The sequence below is a fragment of the Nuphar pumila genome, unplaced genomic scaffold (assembly GCF_984573655.1).
Source record: "Nuphar pumila unplaced genomic scaffold, dmNupPumi1.hap1.1 HAP1_SCAFFOLD_375, whole genome shotgun sequence".
Lineage (NCBI taxonomy): Eukaryota > Viridiplantae > Streptophyta > Magnoliopsida > Nymphaeales > Nymphaeaceae > Nuphar > Nuphar pumila.
In genome coordinates this window covers 15,269-37,542 of record NW_028323312.1, presented here as the reverse complement: position 1 = coordinate 37,542, position 22,274 = coordinate 15,269, and the positions used below count along the sequence as shown (strand labels likewise).

The 22,274-nt window shown below is 60.1% G+C and overlaps 2 protein-coding genes and 1 pseudogene across 2 annotated transcripts; all 3 read left to right on the top strand.

The window, feature by feature from the left end:
• Positions 1-4,403: 4,403 nt before the first annotated feature.
• Positions 4,404-8,879, top strand: LOC149810376 (uncharacterized). Its single transcript, XM_089994280.1, has 8 exons — positions 4,404-4,490; positions 4,715-4,777; positions 5,045-5,090; positions 5,170-5,313; positions 5,674-5,829; positions 6,079-6,424; positions 7,065-7,488; positions 7,722-8,879. Exons 3-8 carry the CDS (start codon positions 5,045-5,047, stop codon positions 7,791-7,793), a joined length of 1,188 nt encoding a protein of 395 aa, XP_089850406.1. The 5' UTR covers positions 4,404-4,490; positions 4,715-4,777; the 3' UTR covers positions 7,794-8,879.
• Positions 8,880-16,140: 7,261 nt separating this feature from the next.
• LOC149810375 (serine decarboxylase 1 pseudogene) lies at positions 16,141-17,058 on the top strand (annotated as a pseudogene).
• A 254-nt stretch (positions 17,059-17,312) lies between these two features.
• LOC149810374 (ribonucleoside-diphosphate reductase small chain-like) lies at positions 17,313-18,362 on the top strand. Its single transcript, XM_089994281.1, has one exon. It carries the CDS (start codon positions 17,313-17,315, stop codon positions 18,360-18,362), a length of 1,050 nt encoding a protein of 349 aa, XP_089850407.1.
• The last annotated feature ends 3,912 nt before the right edge of the window (positions 18,363-22,274 follow it).

Here is a 22,274-nt window from a genome sequence, read left to right as displayed (position 1 = left end):
GTAAGCTGACCGCGCTACAGGTCATGCTGGACCCCGAATTTCCAGGTGAGGCAGCTTCACCATGCACAAATGATCTACCATGCCCAGTCGCGGAGAAATTCATGCTCCAAGTAACTGAAAGTCTGGGGGTGTACGTGCAGGACCAGATTGGCACTGTGATCGCCCAGCAGACTTTGAGAGAGAAGTAGCCGAGCTCGGGAATGCATCTACAGTGCGCCGTTTAAGAGTGATGGTGCGAGCCGGAGTCCTGCATGCAATGATGCAAATGTCCATATTACGGCCGCTGATGAGGACCTTCAGCGCTACAGATGCCAGAACACTATGTCACTATGAATGACCCGGGCGCAGGCAAGCTCAAGAGCTATTGCTGCGGCGGGGCTGATGATCGGAAGGCTTTGTTTACGAGCGCTCTCTATGATACCTGACCATGCTGGGGACATCTCGCTGCGCCACTATCTGGTGACCTAACCGGCGGGTCTAGTGTCATGGCACGGCAGCTCTCCCAAACACACGTAAGTGCTATTGCATGCACAGAGCTGAACCACTATACAGAAGGTATGGGAAATGCGCTGACACCCTGTCTTGCGAGACTGATCAGGTCTCACATGCATGACATTACATAACAGCCCATATCAGCTGCTGAATCTTGGACTGTCGTCGCAGGGTGGCATCGATGCCGTTCCATCAAGCATCGGGAAGCTGACCTCGCTGCAGACACTGGACCTGGAGGGGTGCAAGGCCCTGCAGGACCTGTCTGACAGCATTGGGGATCTGACCACGCTGAAGACGCTGAACCTGAAAGGGTGCAAGACCCTGCAGGCATTGCCTGACAGCATTGGGGGGCTGATCAAGCTGAAAACGCTCAACCTGGACGGGTGCAAGGCCCTGCAGGAGCTGCCTGACAGCATTGGGGAGCTGACCACGCTGAAGACGCTGAACCTGGACGGGTGCAAGGCCCTGCAGGAGCTGCCTGACAGCATTGGGGAGCTGACCACGCTGAAGACGCTGAACCTGGACGGGTGCAAGGCCCTGCAGGAGCTGCCTGACAGCATTGGGGAGCTGACCACGCTGAAGACGCTGACCCTGAAGGGGTGCAAGGCCCTGCAGGAGCTGCCTGACAGCATTGAGGAGCTGACCACGCTGAAGACGCTGAACCTGAAGGGGTGCAAGGCCCTGCAGGCGTTGCCTGACAGCGTCTGGGAGCTGAACGCGCTGCAGACGTTGGACCTGAGTGACTGCAAGGCCCTGCTGCCTGACAGCCTCTGGGGTCCGCGACATGGGGACCGTCATAGTAAAAGCGCAGATCGCCAGGGACGCCTTGCGGTGCAGACGACGCTGGACCTGAGCCTGAAGGAGCTGCCGGCAAGCATCGGCCAGCTGTCCATGTTGAGGCGCCTTTACTTGTTGGGCTTTGGGCAACTGGAGACGCTGCCAGAAAGCATCGGCGAGCTGAAGTTGCTGGAGACGCTGGACATGAGCTTGTGCGGGGAGCTGCGAGCATTACCGGAGACGATGTCCCAGCTGGCAGCGTTGAGCGAGCTCATCTTGCAGGGCTGCAAGGCGTTGACTGGCCTGCCGAGGAGCGTCGAGGATGGGCTTGTCAAGAAGAAGGTCTGGCCAAAGCTGGTTCTGCTCGATCTGCGTGGGTGTACGGCGATCCAGGAGCTGCCACAGCTGGGGCCCTATCGCAAACCCGCGGTGAAAGTGTACAGTCACCTGGTGCGTCACCTGCCACGTGCAATCTTTTCTCGAGTGCTCTCTTCATGCTTAGGGTTATCCATATCGCGTCGCATTCGTCACATCTGACCATACTGAATGTCAGTTCCTATTTATTTCGCTTTACTAGGTTGTTTATTTTGCTTCATGTCATGGACAGGATCCGAAGGAATGCCAGCCAGAGCTCATCCAAGTACGCTATTGACTTCCTTTTGCTTGAAGTACTGGGCAGCGTTTGACGGAATTCCTGCCAGCGCATCCTATTTCACCGTGTGTGCTGAAGGTCCTTTCGTGGATTTGAATGCTGGTTCGCCTGATGGATGTTGTCGGCCGGTGCAGGTGATCAAGACTGGGTACATCGAGACAGCGGTGAAGCTGCATGACAACGATTCCAAAGAGGAGGCCAGGATCAAAGATGCATATCGCGCAGCTGAAGCCAGCCTTTGGCAAGTCTGTGGGCTTCATTTAGTGGTTGTCGGCTTGGTGTTCAACCCTATCATCCAGAAGGGCAAAGTGGAGTGCGATTTGTTTTGGGCGGTCTTTATCTTCATCTGCTTGGCGCTGATCACGTTCGGGATCGCCATTTGGAGGAAGCTCGTTGTGCTCACCGAGCTGAACCAATTGAAGGGGGTAATCGAAATTCGCGTCGCGACTTGCGCACGAGTCATAGCGGAGAAAAGCATCGATGAAGCGTGCCCACCTTTGACACAACGGGAATTACGGAGCAAGATTCGCGAGGGAGAAGCGAAAGAGACCGGGGAGGGGTGGGTCAGGCATCTTGACAACTTGCGCAGAGTGTGTCCACCTCCGATCGCGATCGCTGGCTTCTTGCTCTGGCTATCCATCAGTGCTGTACTCTTCGCGTCAGTGGCCATAACTGACTGTCCCAAGGATTCGCCGCCGCCTCCTCTGCCTTCTCCGTCGCCTTCTCCGTCGCCGTCTCCGCTACAGTGATGTCGATATCAAATAAGAGCGGTATAGCACTCGATGTTGCTGTCATCGTCACAGAAGATAACACGCATCACATAGGATGTTGGGTTGGCACAATTGAGAACAGTGGAAAGCAACCAATCGTCGTGAGCCCGGGTGCAAGCCCCAGCACCTTGGTGCAGGTTGTGATAGGGCACAAGTGTTTTGATGATGATCATTGGTGTGTCTGTGCGACTAGATGGGAGAAACACGGTGCATTGCGGGCCTGGCGTTATATTATAATAGACAATAAAGACAAAAATCGCGTAGTTATGGGGTGTCCTCCGGTGGGAGGGGGGCGGGACCATCAGTTGGGTACTGCCACCGACTTTGACAAAGGCTTGTTGATGAATAAAATGGAAGAGCTGCAACTAGTCATGTAAAGGATTTCGTTCGTGTGGCAACTCAGCCTCGGAGCCTGCATGAGCATAAAGACGGCATGAATTGGTCTATGCAGAAATATCAGCAAGCCTGGTTGTGCTCACGCAATCCTAGCCCCGGCTTCAATACCTTGAAATGGAGAGCGAGTGGGCTCTAACTGTCGCTTGCATGGTGTTGTCATTCCATGTGCGCCCTCGCAAGTCACGACCAAATCGAGAAAGAATGAGCAACTGCCTTGAAAACACAACATGAGCTGTGCGACATAACTGCATTGTGCTATGATAGGCTGGTTTGGCCAGCATGGCGGCGTGGCGGATGGAGCACCCAGTGTGTCTCGAAGCCTTAGGAGACAGCAGAGCTGGTCTCTGGATCAGTTAACTGGTTATCGCCACCGCCTCTTAGCGCTAGTTCTTGAGCTAGACCCGGCCTATGCCACTCGTACTGGCATAGCGCTTCCTTGCACACCATTTAGAGCTGAAGGCACTCTTTGAGAGCCGTGACAGCGTCTGAAAGACACGGGAACCAATACAACCGCTCGCGTCCGACATCCCCATCGTCAATCATTGAGATTCCGTCATGTACCATGGCCTGCAGCACATTGGCACAAACTGAGCACTGCCCATAAGGCGGCGTCGATTATATTTGCGTGACATTATCTGTCATCCAAATATTAGGCGGCGTCGTTTGAACTTTTTGGCATTGATGCCAGCCAGAATGTACTCGACTCTCCGAAAACCACACATTAGGTACGAGAGAGTAATCACAAGCAAACGAAGTACATGTAGTAATCTGACTTGCTTCGTTGTTTGTTTGTGTCGCTGTGTGCTTTGTCTTCCTTTTTCTTTTCATTTGTTCGTCTTTCGGTAGCCTTTCCTAGTTTTGCCGGCCCTGTCGCTTGTAATACATGTAGTAATACCTGAAGGTTTTCGCCATTATCTGATTCCACGAAATTCTACCTCCCAAAATTTTTTTCCCAACCCCTACCCCTACTCCCGCCCCCAAAAAATAAATCTTCCCTACAGTCCCATCCCCAAAAAATCCTCCAAAAGCAAAACTTCATAAAAAAAAACACACTGTACTCAACTGCCCTCTTTCCCTATTAATCAAATGTTGGTGTTTGCCGTGTTTGCGTCCCCAAACATTTTTTCCTTTAAAAAACGTTAAACAATTGACCTCGAAGCCTATGCGAGCTATCTGGAATCGTAAGACGCAGTATCTTGGATTGCATTGGAATCCAAGATACGAAATCGAAAGCATCTGCCTAGAGTTTTCAAGCACTGCTGAACCAATCACTGTAGTAATGTGACATGCGCATACTTTGCGCTGGTATCTTGTCGCGATGTCCCAATTGTGATTGAGACTTGCCCTGCACGCGTTGTCGCCATTGCGCCCAAAGCGTTTTACCACATTGCATCTCAAGAAGGGTGCGCGCAAGGAGCATCGCCATCATTGAGTAGGCTGTGTTGTGGCAGACCTGACGTTCGACAGATTGAAAATGCAACAGACACAACGCTGATGCACACGGCTTTCGTGATGTTCCTGTTGGCATTAAGGACCTGGTCCTGCTGCTTTTTGTCTGCTGCCTGCTGGTGATGTCACCAACCATGCAAATTAATGCTGCTCATCAACTCAGAAAGGGTGCGCGCAGGGGCGATCGCCATCCTTCACAGAATTGGACATTACGTTGGACAGCACTTTCACTGTGCTTGAGGTATGCTTGTCGTCATTTGATGCCTCCGCTGTGTGAGCTGTACTGAGTTTGTGATGGGGCGCGCATGTACTGGGATATGTGGGTGCAGTATGCCACAAGGTGCCTTGCGTGCGCCAAATGGCGTAGGGACGCGCCCTACGGCGAGCTTGAGCAACTGGTCGAACGTCCCATGTCTCACATATTTCGCCGACCGCTCGACACCGCGCAGAGTTCCTGTCCGCCTTTCATGTTTGGGCTGCATATTTCTGAAGTTGCCTTGGTATGCAGATGCTGCTCTTGCTGGGTATGCTTGCCGCTCTAAGCGGTTGCCATGGTGCGGTACCTCTGTCTGGCAGCTTCAATCGCCCAGAATGTCGTGAACGTAAGCTTTGACAAGGCCGCGTTAGGTGCAGGCGAGGTCATCCCATCGACTATACCCCTGGGAGCACGGCCGCTCGTAAATGGCTTGGTACATGATGCTCTGGGCCCAAGCTTCACGATTCGTTACAACGCTTTTGTCAGCAGCGTCACCAACAATACCGATACCTACAATATTCGTACGCGACGATTGTGATGTTATCGCCTTGCTGGATGATTTTTTTAAAATCATACAAATTTATCGGACACCGTGCCAAGCCCACGCCGCGAATAGCGACGCAATTCTTTTTCTCTTGTCACGAGTCACCACCGACTCAAGCACAACTGGCTAGCCGTTTGTGTTGACATGACCTGGCATAGTCCCCGATTTTTCTTCAATGTATAATCATTTCAAACACGATATGCAGGCACATGAAACCTGAATCAGCCCCCATTGATGTCAAGCCCAGATTTAGCTCCGTTTTATCAGGGCAGCTGTGATAGATACCGATTCCGCGCCGTACAGCGTTACACTGTTTGACGGCTTGTTTTGTGCGCAGCCATTTCGTCCCTGTACGCGCGTACCGCCCCAGTGGTGTTTGAGACACGGGTGCCCGCCTTCATGAGCAACCTAGACAACGTCACTGCAGCCAGGTTCGCCGGAATGAGGACGATCCCGATTGCCCTGAGCTCCGCCGCGGTGTATGCTCGTATCGGTGCGCAGACTATGTTCGCGCGCGTGATAGCCGTGTTGTGCGTCCCCGCCTGCAATGGCATTGCATCAGGACGCGTCCTCGGCTCTCGACTGTCGGCGCTGCGCCTTCTTCAGGGCGTCCCTGGTTGAAGTCCGAGCCAATCGCCACACCCTTTATGCCCTTTATGTCCCCTCTGACATCTATGTTATTGTTGTCCTTGGCGCATTGAGCGGTTCCTTCGTCGATTGCAAGTGCGATGCGTCGCTGCAGATGGCGGCGTGCCGGCGGACTTTGTGCTCAAGCCGTCCGACATGTGCAAGATCTTCGGCGTCGTTGACCGTCCTGGACACAACATTACAACTTTTTACGGTCATCCGCCGCCGCTGTACTGGAACGAGCTCGACTCCAGGCTGCCGGCGCTTGAGGTGAAGGCCCTGTCTCCGTATGAGTTCACCGCTATTTTTTATACGTGGGAGGCGTACCTCAAACGCCACTGTGGCCCCTATTATGTCGACCCCAATTGCGAGCCGGAATATGTTACGTGTGTACCGGCGGATCCTACCTTGCTCGCCAATGACTTCCTCCCACAGATCAGTGAGACCAACGGCGCTGTCGGGTGCGTTTTTTATTGCCGCGCCGTTTTCGCAAGCCCCTAGGTGTTTGATTGCCGTATTCCCGTCGACCATCCTCAGGGATTTGCCACCATTGGTAGTTTACGCCGACACAACGTCTAATAAACGAAAGCAGAAGAAGTACTTAGTAGCTGTCGGCTGAATACTTACATCGCAGCACGCTTCGGCTACATAGCCGACAGCATAATCAATGCTCTGAGACGCCCTTCAGTAGACCACCAGATAGACATCACCTTTACTTGTGCCGCTTCGGCAGCATGACTGGCCAAAGGCGAGGTGGCGCTCGTAATCGTAGTTGTTGTGTTGCGTACTGTGGATGTGCACTGCGCCCCGCCCCCCACGAATGCGAGTCTGAAGCAACCAAGTGAGGAATGTTACGTTCATGGAAAAACCCGGTCAATGTCAGCCGGTCGGCTAAGATCTCGAGATGGATATTGTTGGAATGTTGACTATGCATCTATCTGTAGATATGCCAGATGACAGTGTCTAGTACCACGTATGATATATAGGCTACAGCAATACCCGAGACGAGGAGTTGAATGTAAATATCTTCTAATAGATATAATAAGGGGGACTAGCAATCGGGCAGAAGCCGATAAATTGTAACTGGTCTACACCCTGCAGGATCCAGCAGTGCCAGCAAAAGCTCCCTTACAAAGTGACGGAATTGAAGCTGGCAGACAACAACGTCGACCCCAAGGGAGCCGTTTGTCATGGCTCTGCACGCTACGAGGGCATCCGAGTCAAACCGCCAATCAACTCGTCGATCTGCGAGTGCAATCCGACGACCCTTTTCGACTGGACCAGAACGGACAGGTCGCTGGGCAATCAAGCGACCTGCAATCCTCCCGTGCCCCATCCGTTGATAGACATGGTCTACGCCCTAATGTACACGAACGCGAGCGACACTCCCTACTATGACTCGTCACCTCCTTCTCCTCTGCCGTCGAGGCTGTATTACCTCTCCAAGAAGGTCCTACAGTACGCAGTCACAGGTGGTCAGGAGCGACTGTACAGCTATGGTCCGTATTACAGGTTGCCACAAAAGGTGCGCTATGCAACGAGTGTCGTCCTTACGCGCGGTTGGTGCCTGCATCGGTGAACTATAAGACATTCATCCATCGGGACTCATGCCATACATTTACGAGCTTTGATCACGCGTCATAAAGGACGTCCAAGCCCCCAGTCGACGGAATGAATACCAGAAAGAACAAAATTAAGGGGCCGCGCCAACCTAAGAGGCGGATGCCTCGTTTGGCTGACGGGACGCACTGTTTGCAGATCAGGCGCATCGCATGTCAAGGTGTTAATGGCATCGTGACAAAGCCCCCCCTTCCCAATGCCAAGTGTTGAGCGCGCGCATTTGGACAGGCAGAGTCGCCTGGATGAGCTCGGGTTTCGCTTTTTGAAGTCATGTCAACAGCTTTGTGGTTAAGTTCGGACATTGACTGTGTCTCAACAAGAAAATATGAATATCTGCCATATGCAGAAGGCACAGAACAAACAGTGCCACGCGAAACCTGAATACCCCGCTTGCATTCGCGCTTGCGGCGTGGCATGCTTGCCGAAGTATGTCCTTGACTTTGTTGTGGAACATCAAAGGACAACAGATCATTCAAGGACAACCGAGCATGGTGTGTGGTGCAATTATACATTCATTCCGCTTATTACTTCGACATCTTCGGTATACACATATTACAATTCACCATGTATTTAAGATGGTGTTAGGGTTATCCCATAACATACGACTGTAAGCATATTGAGAGCTCAACAAGCGGATGCATGTGTTGCGGGCATGGGCCTGCGACGACTGAACCTGCCTTGAAGTCCTTGTTTGGACTGGACAGACTCGTGTGTTCCTGTTGTCTAGCCGGCTCGTGTCGTGCTAGTTGCATTGCCTTGTGTGTGTCTTGTTCCTGATGTGTTTGCGTTAATCATTCGACCCCCTGGAGCTGGCCAGTACGGGGAGTGCGTGTCATGAGTCCCCCGAATCGAGTACGGGGAGCATTCTGTGTTTCCTCAATAAATGAGTCCCCTGAAGTTGGATAGTACGGGGAGTGCGTGTCATGAGTCCCTTGAATCGAGTACAGGGCGCCCTGTGTGTGCTTGTTTCTCCCGTGTTTAGGAAGGAGAGGCCGCATGATCATCCACCCTCCGAAATCTGTGTCTAGATGTACGAGGTCACATTCTTGGTGCTTGAGACATTGAAGTGATCCCCATCCGGGGTGCCTTGGTCTCCAGAGCTAGACCCACCTCGGAACGGGGAGTGTTGAAGTACAACTGAGTACTTCTTCCCTCAGTGGGAATTTAACATGCTTATCACGTGTATGCATACCGGAGCTATCCAGTCCTAATTACTAATCCAGTGTCCAGTCACGTCATCCTGGATACTGATCTAGGCTTTCAGACTGATCCCTATCAGTCTCCTATGAATATGTACTCGGTACATGTGTACCTCAAGTAAGTTGTCTGTAAATCTCAACAGAAGGAGGTGTCGTGACGCCGCAAGCCAAGGCAAGGAAGGAATGGAATACCACCAAATGGAAGAGAACGCTCAGGGCAGTGTGTGCTGCTGCCAGATGGCTGCACTTTACATACCAAACGAGATCACTTCTAAATATCGTGATGAGTAGCGCTGTAGGCCCTTTGCTGGCATCCGGATTTCCGGCTTTCCTTTTTATAACGCCTTTCTGGCATCCTACCTTTCCGGTAAGCGCTGCTGCTCGCTAACAATGGTTGCACCTCAAGCGGCATACTTGGCATGTCCATGTCATCACGTCGAGAAAAGGACGAGGGATTAACGCTGCGAAACTCGCCATCTTGCCTCGTTGGACTCAACGTGCGAGAGTTGCGCATATGAGTGTTGTCGTCCAACGGGTAGTAATACGGATAAGCGCCGTTTCTCGACATCATGAAATGTGTTTCATACCTAACAAGTTGTGATATAGGGATTGGCGGAATCTATTTGGCACATGTGGCTAGCTGCGAAACATGCGACTCTGCAGACAAACGGCAAGCGCAGAATCATTATAGTAGCACTGGTCGTGGCGGCCGACATGCACGTCAAGGCGTACGGGGGATCGCTGACGCCTCTGGTCAGACGGACTACCAAGGCGGACGCCGGCAGATTTCTCGTTTGACGGGGTTTCTCTAGACGTTTCAACCGAGGTTCCGAAAAAACGAACACCAAGCGCAGGCAAAAAGAGTTGCCACCTGTGGTAGGTATTGGACCTCCGTCGTGATGTTTTTCACGATATTGCAGCACTTGTGCATCGACAGGGCCGCTGTCAAGAGGGCCAACGAGTTCGAAGACGCCGCCGGCAAGAGGGCCGAAGAGTTCGAAGACGCCGCCGACAAGAGGGCCGAAGAGCTCATACGCAAAATCAGTGAGGTCAGACATGCCGACGCAAGGAGGGCCGAAGATATCAAACGCTACATCGATGAGCTCGAACGCGAAAACGTAGAACTCAAACGTGAAAACGTGGCCCTGGCGAAGAATGCCGAAGATGCCGCCGATCAGAGAGCAAAAGATATCATCGACACAGTGAGGAGGTACAATACAGGCTACTACTCTACAGCTGAATGGGACCTATGACCCCAGAAACGACTTGTGCGTGCTTACCTCAAGCGATTGCAGTGGACCTCTCACTGGCGGACTTAGCCCGATGGAATGGGGCGCACAGCACCTGCAGGTTCGCGATCGCGTCCGACCCTCCCCTGAACAGGGGAATCATGTGATCCAGGTCTTAGCTGGGAGGCAGCATGTCGTTGCACATGTTGCATTGCCATCCCTGGCCAGCGGCGACCGTGTTGCGGACGCATGTGCTCCACGCTTTGCGGCCTGGCGGGGCTGACATTGGGGGCGGCGCGCGACGGTCGGACAGCACGTAGTCCCCACCGTTCTCCAGGACCAGCCTGATCCGCCTGGATTCGTAGGGTCGCTGCCTGACGGTCATAGCTTCCGACAGGACGTCTCCGTCCTCCGGGTCCGTAGCTCCGATGATATCGCGAACGGCCGTGCAGTTGGCGAGGCTTATGATTGGCCGGATATGGGTAAAATTAATTTATTTCTGTTTGACGACATGAATTGCACATGCTATCGAAGGATGAATCTTGCGCATCGCGGGAGCCCATAGCTTCTCTGCCTTTCGGATGTCTTTGTCTGCGCCAGGGAAAAGAGAAAACGTATAAATCCTGCCGTCAAGCTTCGTGCCTTCGATCGACCACGTCATCACGCCATGATCTACGGAGCCTCTCCATGGCTTTGACGAGTTTGTCGGTGTGGGATAGCCCAATGCCTTGCCGATGAGTCCGTCCGTAGGGGTTCCCGTCAACGTCTGTCGCTTCCATGCGCAATCGAGATCGTACTTGGACAGGGATTTTACGATAACGGGAACGCGCGCGTCTGGGATCGATGCGAACAGAAACGAGAAGGACCGCGCTCCTTTCATGACGCCCCATAATGTCAAACACTTCGTCAAAGTACCCATTTCGTCGGAGGCGGCGAGAGCGCCCAGAATGGTGTGTTCATCGAAACGGACTTTGACCTTTATCACCACGGCGATCGTCGACACAAACTTCACAAAGTCGGCTACGGTCATGCTTCTCTACACAGTGCCGAATGGTATTTGCGCTGCAGGTCTTTTTACTTTCTTGCGGGTAGGGGGGTGCCCCAAACCCGGCCAACCCGCCCGCCAGCATCGACGGGTCGATCCCCATGCCGCCCATCATCTTCATGATCTCGCACATGTCGACGTTCGCCAGCATCGCGCTCGCGTCCTTCATGAGCACCGCCGGGTCGATCTCGCCGTTGCCGATGCGCTGGCCGATGCCGGCGCTGACCGACTGGACCAGCGCCTGCATGCCGTCGGGCCGCGACAGCATGTCCGGGTCGACTGCGGCAGGTCCATGCTTTCCAGAAAATATGTGGCCCGTCTGACAAGCAATGGATCCGACCGTCGCGGTCAGGCGCACGTTCACAGACGCCGCGTACGCGCCGCGCGAGTTAACGGTGCGTGTGTACGACGCGCAGACGGGCAAGACCACGGACGTCGTCGCCCTCGAGCTGCTCGCCGACGACAGCATCGGCGACGTCTCGCGCAAGCTGACCGCGCGCCTGGGCGCGCCAGCGTACTGGTGCGTCCAGTCCGACGTCTACCCCGACGGCTACGTCGAGGGCCTGCGGTCCGCGGTCTCGGGCGACGCCGACGTCGCCGTCGCCGGACCGGGCAAGAAGCGCGCCGGAGCCGCGACCGAGCCGCACTGGTGCCCGTATGCCGTCGGGGGGCATCCAGCCGCGCTGCCGGACGTCGTGACGCTCGTCAAGTCCGACGCCGTGCTCGAGCAGCTCCTCGGGGCGTCCGTCCACGCGCGCGTAGTCACGTGCGTCTGCGCTCCTGAATGGGCGGGGCCATCGACCCCCGACGACGGCACGGAGGCCGTCCTGGACGCCATGCGGACCACCGCGCCGTACGGCGAGCGCCTGACGGGCTCGGTGCTGGTCGTGGCGGCGCACGCCATGGTCGCCGACGGAACGCCCGTGAACCGCGACGCCCTCGAGTCCGTCGCCAACGTGGCCGAGCTGTCGACCGACGGCGTCTTCTCCGTCGCGCTCCACCGCGCCAACGGCACGCTGGCCTTCAGGGGTTGGGCTCCGGCGGCCAGGGCCGGCGTGATGACGGCGCCCAAGACGGACCGCGACTGCCGGTCGCTGATCAAGGGCGGCGAAGAGGAGCTGCTCGTCATGGCGGCCGTCCCGGGCGTCGAGGGCGCCGCCAAGGTCCGGATCGCGCCCGACATGTCCGCGACGGTCACGTTGAGGACGGCCGGCGAGCCGCTGGACGCGCTGCGGGCGGTCTTCCAGTCGCCGTCGTTCAGGCGCGCCGTCGAGTCAGCCGTCGACGCGCGTGTCGAGAGCGTCCCGGACGACGCCCTCGACGCCAACCTGGTCAGGTTCCAGAGCCGCCACGTCCTGACCGACGCCAGGGGCGGCGCGCCCGCCATGAACGCCTTCATCAGCGCTCTGGATCGCGCCTCGCCCCTCCTGTCTTACACGCGCACGGAGGAGGGCGTCGAGGTCACGCTCGCCCGGACGCCCAACTACGCCGTGCCGACGCCGGAGCACGAGTTCCTGATGCGCCGGCACCACATGGCGGTGCAGGGGCGCAAGCAGCAGCTGGTCAGGGAGCTGGCCGCCGCGTTCTCGATGTCGATGGAGGCCGCGCGCGCCGAGATGCAGGCCTTCGAAGCGTCCCGCCCCGTCCGCGCGTTCCGCGGCACGACGCCGCCCTACAACAACAAAGTAGTCGCCGTCGTGACGCAGGGCGGCCCCGAGGGCCTCGCGGTGCTGGTCCACTGCGAGTGCGAGCTGCGGTACGCGGAGCGCCTGATGTGGTGCCTGCGCCGTGCGGCCACGTTCTCCAAAAAGGCCCCTGCCGCGGCGACGTCCGGAGACGTCCAGGAGCTGCTGCGCGCCGCCGCGCAAGCGACGGGCCCGGTCAAAGCGACGGAGGTGTCCGCCAAGTACGTCCTGAACCGCCTGTACGCCACCGACCGCGAGCTGTTCGCGTCCTTCAGGCCCGGCTTCCAGATGTACTCCAAGATGTGCGGCGCCGTGGACGGGCGGCAGCCCATCGCGCTCACGCCACAGGCGCTCGCCGACCTCCGAGCCGACGGCAAGCAGCTCGAGGCCGTCGAGACGCGCGGCACGGCGTACGTGTGTCCGCAGGTGTGGTGCCCCGCGCTGCAGACGTCCATGACGGTCGAGGAGTTCGAGGCCGCGGGCTCCAGGTGCCCGGACGGCACGCCCGGCATCGACATGACGCGCGCCAAGTACTGGCGCGGCGCCAAAGCGCGCTTCCCCGGCTTCCTGCCCGCGCATAAGCACTCCGACGGCCTCTGCATGCCGTGCTGCTTCAAGCGCCGGCAGACGGAAGGCGCTCCCGTCGCGAAGGACGTGTCCTACGTCCTTGGCGAAACGCACGTCCCGCTCCCCGAGGCACGCTTCGGCGCCGTCAGGGCGCTGCCGGAAATGCTGCGCCGAGGCGTCCAGGGCGCGACCTTCATGGCCGCGCTCGCCTACTCGCTGGGCCGCTCCCAGGACGCCGTCGTCGAGGACATCTGTAGAGTGTCGACGACCAGGAACCTTATGCGCGTCGGACGCGGCGGCGTCCTCTCGCGGTTCACCGACGTGCGCCACGCGCCGCTAAGGGAAGCCGAGTTTGCGGCGTTCACCAGGACGGCCGCGGGCCGGGCACACCTGGAAGCGACGGGCGCGGCGTCCAGGGGCGCGTCGACCGCGGTACGAGAGCGGTCGCGCGCGCTGTTCGACGCCATCGAAACGTTCAAGGAGTACGTGCGCTCTCCGGACTGCGGCCACTCGTTCCTGCTGCCGGTCCTGCCGCTCGCGTTCCCGGACGTCCTGGTCGGCGTCGTCGAGGAATCCGAGTCGACGGCTCTCGTGCACGCGCCGCTCGGGGGCGCCGCGCCACCGGCGACCATGACGTCGGTGCGCCTCATCCACAAGCAGGGCGCGGCGTACGAACCGCTCGTGTCGAGGCGGATCCGGCGCGCCGCGCTCGTCCCCGGCGACCACGAAGCCGCCATGGTCGTCTCCGCTCACCTGCAGTACCGCGACATCGTCGGGGCCAGGCCGCTCGCCACGCTGTCCGAGGCGCTGCGGGTCAAAAAGCGCGACGTCGCGGCCATCGTCATCGACGACGAACTCCGCGCCGTCGGCGTTGTGCAGGACGACGGCCTTTTCGTGCCGCTCGACGAGCCGGACGGTTCGACGTTCGCCGGCGCTGCCGACATGCTGTACCTGTCCGAGCTGCCCGGCGCGTTTCCGGTCAGGGTATCCGAACGCGAGGCCAGGGCGTTCCTGTCGAGCCTGTCGTCCCTGCCGGGCCTGTCAGGCCTGGCGGGCCTTGAAACGGTGAAGTCGCGCGGCGGGGCCGTGGCGCTGCGCACGAAGGGCGGCGCGATCGTGCCTCTGAGCGACGCGCCGGAGGTCGCCGAGCTTTTCGCGGACGCCCGGGCCGCCGTCGTTCAGTTCGTGCGGTCCAGGCCGGACCCCGCCGATCCGGTGGCCTCGCTGATCGCCGACAACGACGCGCTGCTGTCGCTGCTGGACGCCATGCGCGCGCACCTGCAGAACGAGCACCTCGAGGAGATGTGGGTGCTCAACCACGCGCTGTGCCCGTACCCTCGCGAGACTCGCGCCGCGCGCCTCCTGGAGCTCACCAGCCCGGTGCACTCCCGCGCGTCGGACGCCGTGACCACCAAGGCCGTCAACATGCTCATGACGCACCAGAGGCTGCCCAAGGCCGCGACGTCACAGGTCTCCGACGTCGTCGTTGCGAACGAGGACGACGTCGTGGACGGGACGCTCGCCGCCGCGATCGCGGCCCTCAGCCTCCCCGAAGATCACGTCGACGTCGTCCGTCGAGCCCTCGCGTCGCACGCGCCGAGCGACCCGGTGTCCAGCTTTTCGGAGCCGGTGACCCTGACGCAGGCGTGGGCGTCGCCAGCACGCGGCCTCGAGCTGTTCAAGACGCCCGGGTCCGTCGATCCCATCGCCGCCGTGGCCGCCATAGCGTCCGCGATCGGCGTCCGGGTCAAGGCGACCACGCACCGATACGTCCAGGACGCCGTCCGCGACATCGCGACGGCCGCCGAGCTCGGCAACCCGGTGACCGAGATGGGCCTGCACCACGAGGTCGAGCGCACCGCGGTCGCGGACCTCGAGAGGGCGAAGGTCAAGAAGGGCGACGTCGTGCGCCGGCTGACGACGCGCTTGCTGACGCGCGAGAAGTTTCAGGTCGGCACGGGCGACGTCGCGCGAGCGCTGAGCGGCCCGCACAACGTCGCTGTCGTCCTGGGTCCGCAGGGCTCCTTCGTCGCGGGCTCGGGCGACCTCGTGACCGTCGTGCTCCTGTACGGCGGCACCGGTGTGGCGGTCGCAACGCGCGAGCGGTCGCCCGTCATCAAGAGGAAGGTTCTGCCGAAGGGCATCGCCGTGCTGGTGAACTCGCACTTCCATCGGTTCTCGAAGCCCCGAAGATGATTGTGTTAGCGGCGGCTCCCGTACGTGCGAATGGCGTCTCGTAGCTGCGTCCACGCGTCGGACTCGCCATGGTCGCCGTCATCAAAGCGTGCGGCGACCGCCGCGACCCTGAAGCTCGCCTTCGGCTTGAAGGCACGGTCGCGAAACATCGCCCTCGCGACTCGGACGACCTCGGGGCGCATGCCGCCGTTCCATACGGTGACTCTCACGGCGTTCATGCCGCGCGGCCACGGGAGGCCTTGTTCGTGCATCGCCGAGAGGACGTCGAAGCCCATGAAGAACGTCACGTCTGCCAGGCTTCCAGGGATGGACGCATGCGCGGACATCGAACTCGCCGAAGGGACCACGACCGCCTTGAGCTTGCTTTGCGTGACGTCTGTCAGGTCCAGGAGTCCCTTGGGCCCAGATGGTAAGACGGCCAGAGGACGCATCCGATACAGCCGCTTGGAGCACGCCCACAAGGCGTCGGGAAAGGCGGCCGTCAGCGGACCCTTGACGACTTCTATCACGTCTTCCATGGCGAAGCTTGCCGAAGCTTGACCACAGTAACACGGGCGTCAAATTTTCCTGGCAAACATGTGTTATCCAAATTGGGTTAGGGGGGCGCAGGGCCTTTAGGCTGGCGCACTTAGGAGGATGAATCCTCCAGGCATAAAAGGGCCCGCGGCAGAGACGCCGCCCAGAGCGATGGACGACGCCACATACAGGGACCTGGCTTCCAGGTCGGTGGGCTACCCCGGCAACCTGGCCTACGACTTCTCCGGCGTCGCGCACACGCTGGCGTGGCACCTGAACAACGTCGGCGACCCCGCCGTGCCCGGCACGTCCGCCATGCACTCCAAGGCCGAGGAGCTGCGCGTCCTCGACTTTTTCCGCGACCTGTGGCGCTGCCCGCCGGAGTCGTGGGGCTACGTCACGCACTCGGGCACGGAGGGCAACCTGCAGGGCGTCCTCGACGCTCGCGACGCGCTGGGCGACCCCGTGCTGTACGCGTCGCAGGAGGCGCATTACTCGATCGCCAAGATCGCGCGGATGCTGCGCGTGCGCCTGGTCGTCGTCGCGACAGACGCGCGGGGACACATGGACATGGAGGACCTGGAGGCGGTCCTGAACGCGTCGCGGCCCGCGCTGGTGGTCGTCAACGTCGGGAGCACCATGAAGGGCGCCATCGACGACGCCGACGCGATACGGTCTGTCCTGCGGGCGTCTGGCGCGCCGTTCCGGATCCACGCCGACGCCGCGCTCATGGGCGGCATGCTGCCGTTCCTGGACGACCGCCCCTTCTTCCGAGCAGTCGACTCGGCGAGCGTGTCGGGTCACAAATTTTTCGGCGTGCCGTTCCCGTGCGGCGCGTACCTGTCGCGCGGCCGACCCGGCGGCGGCAGGACGGAAGTCACCGGCTCCCTGGACAGCACGGTCTCGGGCAGCCGCAGCGGCCACGGCGCGCTCTTCCTGGACCACATCATCGCGTGCAAGGGCGTCGCCGGCTTCCGCGAGGACGCGATCGCGTGCGTCGACGCCGCGCAGCACCTGGTCGCCATCGTGGGACCCTGAATGGGGCGCTTGGCACAATCAACGGTCGCCCATCGTCGTCATGAAGCGAGCGCCCGACGCGATCGTCAAGCGCTGGCAGCTGGCGTCCCAGGGCGGCCTGTCGCACGTCGTCGCGATGCCGCACGTCACCAAGCGCAAGCTGAACGTCCTGGCGCGCGAGATGCGCGCCTGCCGGCCGCCGCGAGTGCCGCTCTGAAGGGTCACCCGCGGGCACCGGCATAAAGAAATCGGGGCGTTCTGACAGACACGGAAGGATGGACGCCATGACGCAGACCGACGCCGACATCCAGGGCGCCGCCAGAGCCCATGGCGGGGACCCCGTCCTGCACGACCCCCACCCCAGCTACTCGCTCTTTCCCATCAAGTACGAGCCCCTCTGGCGACTGTACAAGCTGGCGTCCGACTCGTACTGGACGGCCGAGGAGATCGACCTCTCCGGCGACGTCGCCGCCTGGGACAAGCTGACCGACGGCGAACGCCAGCTGCTGTCGTCGACGCTCGCCTTCTTCGCGTGCTCCGACGCGCTGGTGAACGAGAACATCTGCGCCAACTTCATGAACGAGGTCGCGCCCCAGGAGGCCAAGGCGTTCTACGCGTTCCAGCTCGCCATGGAGTCGGTGCACTCCGAGGTCTACTCGCTGCTGATCGAGACCCTGATCAAGGACCAGGCCAAGCGCGAGGCGCTTTTCGACGCCATCCACACCGTGCCCGTCATCGGCAAGAAGGCCGAGTGGGCGCGCCGCTGGGCGCACGGCGACGCGCCCTTCTGCCAGCGCCTGTTCGCGTTCGCCATCTTCGAGGGCGTCTTCTTCCAGGGCTCGTTCGCCGCCATCTTCTACTTGAAGTCCAAGGGCATCGTCATGCCGGGCCTGCACCACTCCAACGCGCTCATCTCGCGCGACGAGGCGCTGCACACCGAGTTCGCGACCACGCTGCACGGCGTCCTGCAGCCCGACAACCAGATCGCAGAAGCGACCGCCGGCGCCATGCTGCGCGAGGCTCTGCTCCTCGAGCAGGAGTTCGTGACGGAGGCGCTGCCGTGCACGCTGCTCGGCATGAGCGCCAGCAGCATGGTGCAGTACCTGCAGTTCGTGGGCGACCGCCTCATGCAGCAGATGGGCTTCAAGGCCGTCTTCGGCGCCGCCAACCCGTACCCCTTCATGACGCTCGCCGGCCTGGACTCCAAGGTCAACTTCTTCGAGAGCCGCGTCGCCGAGTACAGCCGCGCAAACCTGCACAAGAGCGAGCTGTCGCGCCCAGGCGCCCCGACGTCCAGCGAGTCGGACGACGACCAAGACTTTTAGACGCACAACAGATCGTTTCTGGACGTCATTCAGGGACGTGCAGATCGTACTGTCTTTTACGCCGAGGCGACGCTGTCTCGAGGGGGCCACCCAATTGGCTGCCACCGCATACCAAGCCTCGATGGCAGGAGGTCCTGCATCCCCGATGTCCAGCATGCCCGCGTGTCAGCAGCAGAAGAAGTGCCCCCAGTGCGGTGAAGACCTTGTCGTCGAGGAGAAGTGCACCTTTCACGGCGACTGGTACTGCGAGTGCGCTGACTGCGGAGCGCTGCTGGACTTCGACGACCCCTGCACCGACGCCCTCGACCTGGACTGATGGCCAGCCTCCCGAACGCCGTCCTCGCGGCCAACGTCAAGCTAGCGTACGAGCGCGTCCGCGGCGCGAGCTCCATGACCGACGCCGACCTCGCGACCGCCATCGCTGCCGTCGGCCAGCTGTCCGCCGTCGCCGAGATGAACCTCCGCGACCTCGTCGCTGAGAGAGAGTCCCGCGGGGGGTGCGAGCCGGACCGCGCCCGTCTCGACGCCGAAAAGGAGGAGGCGCGCCGAGCACGCAAGCGCATCAGGGACGCGGCGTACCGCGAGCGCAAGCGCGCCCAGAAGCTGGAGGCCGGCAGGCAAGAGATCGTCGCCTGAGCTCGCCGAAGCTCGAGCACGGCACCCACGTCCACGATAGGAGACGGCGAGCAGATCGTGTTATGACGGCATCCAAGGAGACGACGACGTCCATGAAAGGGAGACGGCGAGCAGATCGTGTATTTGACGGCATCCCAGGAGACGACCACGTCCATGAAAGGAGACGCCGAGCAGATCGTGATTTGACGGCACCCAAGGAGACGACCACGTCCATGAAAGGAGACGCCGTGTTCTGACGGCGTCCAAGGAGACGACGACGATTCCGAGGCGAACGATCCCAAAAAAAAAAACTGCCCCGATGCCCCCTGTAGTCACAACCACGGCTGCGTTGGATCCTGGCTTTACGCTGTCTTTGACGCAAAGGAATGAAAAAATGCGATGGGACTGAAGGGCGCAGGCAATCACGAAGGCATACCATGTCGGCCACCCAATTGTGCTCAACGAGTACAAGCTGCGACCTAAAGGACTGGGCCAGACACCTGTTCTCTTGACGCATCGCACACCTGGATAGCATCTTTTCGCGGAGGCCTTTGACCTGACAACCATCGTCCTCGTAGTCATGTACAGTTCAGGTCGTCAAGGGAGCAGGCGTCGGCAGCCGACGCTGGACCATCATGAAGACAGGGTCCGCCAGTTGGCAGAGGCTCTTCTCGTCGCAATTCAGGAGCGCGACGCCGCCAACCAGGAACGCGACGCCGTCCTCGCCGTGGCGGAGGAAGCCGTTGCCCTTCAACGCGACGAAGAGCCTCGTATGCGCCACTGCATCGATGACCTACGCGCTCGACGTGGACCGGGCGTCGGCGACGACACCCTGCGCAGGTAATTATCATGCGCCCTTGCTTGAACGACGCACCTTGTGTTGTTTGTGTTGCATGATCTCATCCTTGCCGTGTCGTTCGCAGGGTCATGGCCGCCGCCTCGTCGGGGTCCACGTCGCGCTACACCGGCTCGATGGATGAAATCCCCGACGGCTTTGCCGATGCTTGGGAGGAGCTCATGGACCTGCAGGTCACCTTCAGGCAGGACACGCGTCCACTGCGCGACTGGTGCTGTTTCGAGACGACCATCGGCCACCCCCGTTGCGTCCTCCAGCTCATGCATCCGCCCGTGGACGGCTCCGTCGGCTGGACACTGGCGTTCTCCGTCGAGCAGTCCGACAAATCCATCTTCATGTACCTCATGACCACCGCCTGCAGCATGCTCGGGGTCCCGAGTATCATCGTCGTGTGCGAGACCCTGGACAACGCGCGCGGCGTCGAAGGTAAGATGAACGGTCTGCGCGACGCCATCCGCGCCGCCGCGTGCGCCGCCGGTCATGACGTTGCCGCGCTGTCCGAGACGCTGTTCATGGACGGCAAAGCCAAGAACTGGGAGGCACTGGATCCCGAGGACTTCGACCGGACGCTCGTCGTCCCGGGCACTTACCTCGCTGCCGTCCAGAAGACCGCCGACTTCCTGGAGGAGACCGATATCCGCCCGCAGATCTTTGTCGACGAGGGCGACAAGCTCAGCAAGACCGCGTTCCTCCTTAGCGCCAGGCCCGACACTCTCAGTTGCATGGATCGCTTCCTGCAGAAGATGTACGGCTGCGCGCGCGGCGTCACCTGCGTCACCGCGACGCCTGGCGCCTTCCTGCGATGGGGTCAGCTCAACGGGCTCAAGTTCCGAGCCTTCGTTTCCGACCTCGACAAGCTCAAGCGCCGGGGCTACGAGATCGGCGAGAATTTCTTCCACAGTCGGCACTGCTCGGACGTCACAGACAAGGACTACGACGCCCTGTCGGGCTTCTTCCTGCCGCATCACCTCGCTGGCGTCCAGGAGATGCGCGACCTCCGCGGCTCGGCGCGCGGCCTGCTCGCCATGTGGGCAATCAACCACGCGCACAACCCCTCTGGGTCATTCTCCAACTACGACATGGCGAGGGTGCTGGTTCATGGCAACGACGATGAGAAGACCTTCGGGCGGCACGCCGTTCCTGAGTGCGAGGCATGGGACCCCGACGCGTTCGCCGTCGTCGTGGTGGGAAGCAAAGCCTACGTGACGTGCCGCGAGCTCGCAGGTACGCGCGCGCCGGGCGGCTGGCAGGGTTTCAAGGGGTTCGGCAAGCTGGGAGTCAAGTCGCCGCTGGACCTCGCCGTCGACTGGATCCACGAGACCTTCGAGGACGCCATCGAGCGCCCGCTCCACCTCTTCGGGTACGAGTCCTTCATCCGCTCGTTCAGCCCGCGATTCTACGGCCGCTGCCTGACGCACCTATTCTCGCACCTCAAGAAGGCGAAGAGCACCGACTGCGCGACGCAGCTGGGCAAGCGCGCCTGCGGCTCAGGCGTCCCGACACAGCTGCTGGAGAACGGGCTGACGAGCTGCCAGGTCTTCTCGACGTCGGCGGACTTCAAAGTCACCAAGTGCTACGCCGCCTACATGCGCGAGATCCTGCAGTACGCGCTGGACGACTACGTGTCCATGGAGCACGTGTTCGAGGGCGGCGAGCCCGGCAAGGAGCTGCCGGCGTTCTGCGCTTCGATGAAGGGGTCCAAGCGCGGGCACTGGGGCGCCGGTCAGAAGGCGCACGGCGACCCTATCATCCGCCTGGACCCGCGGTCGTCGCGGGTTATCCCCGGCAGCGAGCAGGAGGCGGCGCGCTCGGCGGAGTACCGAGCGGTTCTGCAAGCGGCGGCGGATCCCATGCGGGAGGTGGCCGTGGTGGAGGTCGCCGACCAGATCGATGACGAGGTGGAGGACGTCGCTCAGCCCGTCGTCGAGGAGCCCGTTCGACCTGTCCGTGGTGCGTCTCACGCGTTTCATTTGCCATGCACATCGCGTGGTCTGACGATGGCCTTAAGTGGTGAATGCCTCGATGATATGTTGTGTCGCCCTTCACTAGTCACACATTGTATTGCATGTTGACTGAACTTGGCGTGTTTGGCGCAGGGCCCGTGAGGCCGGACGCTCGCCAGACTCTGCTGCAGCAGACATATGATATGGTCGGCGGAGACACATCGGTGTCCTTCACTTTGGCGGACATGCGTGCCCACAGCCCCGTCCTGGAGGAGCTCGTCCGAAGCCGAGGAGAGTACGGCCAGAACCAGTGTGTCCTGCAGCGCGCTGCGCGTATGGGGCTTCTGATCCATGACCAAGACTCTCCGATGTACCAGCTCACCCCTGCCGGCAGGGCGTTCGTCCTGGCGATGTGACTCTATTTGGTGTGTCCAGGAGGGAACCCTATGAGCCACTCCACGAATGACGGGTTGATGGTCAGACTGTCGTCGGTTTGTG

Coding starts and splice junctions, on each gene's coding strand:
- LOC149810376 (XM_089994280.1), top strand. CDS start 5,045: ATGCTGCTCTTGCTGGGTATGCTTGCCGCTCTAAGCGGTTGCCATG. Junction 5,091..5,169: donor CGCTCTAAGCGGTTGCCATG/GTGCGGTACCTC, acceptor CGTTAGGTGCAG/GCGAGGTCATCCCATCGACT. Junction 7,489..7,721: donor ATTACAGGTTGCCACAAAAG/GTGCGCTATGCA, acceptor CACTGTTTGCAG/ATCAGGCGCATCGCATGTCA.
- LOC149810374 (XM_089994281.1), top strand. CDS start 17,313: ATGGACGCCATGACGCAGACCGACGCCGACATCCAGGGCGCCGCCAGA.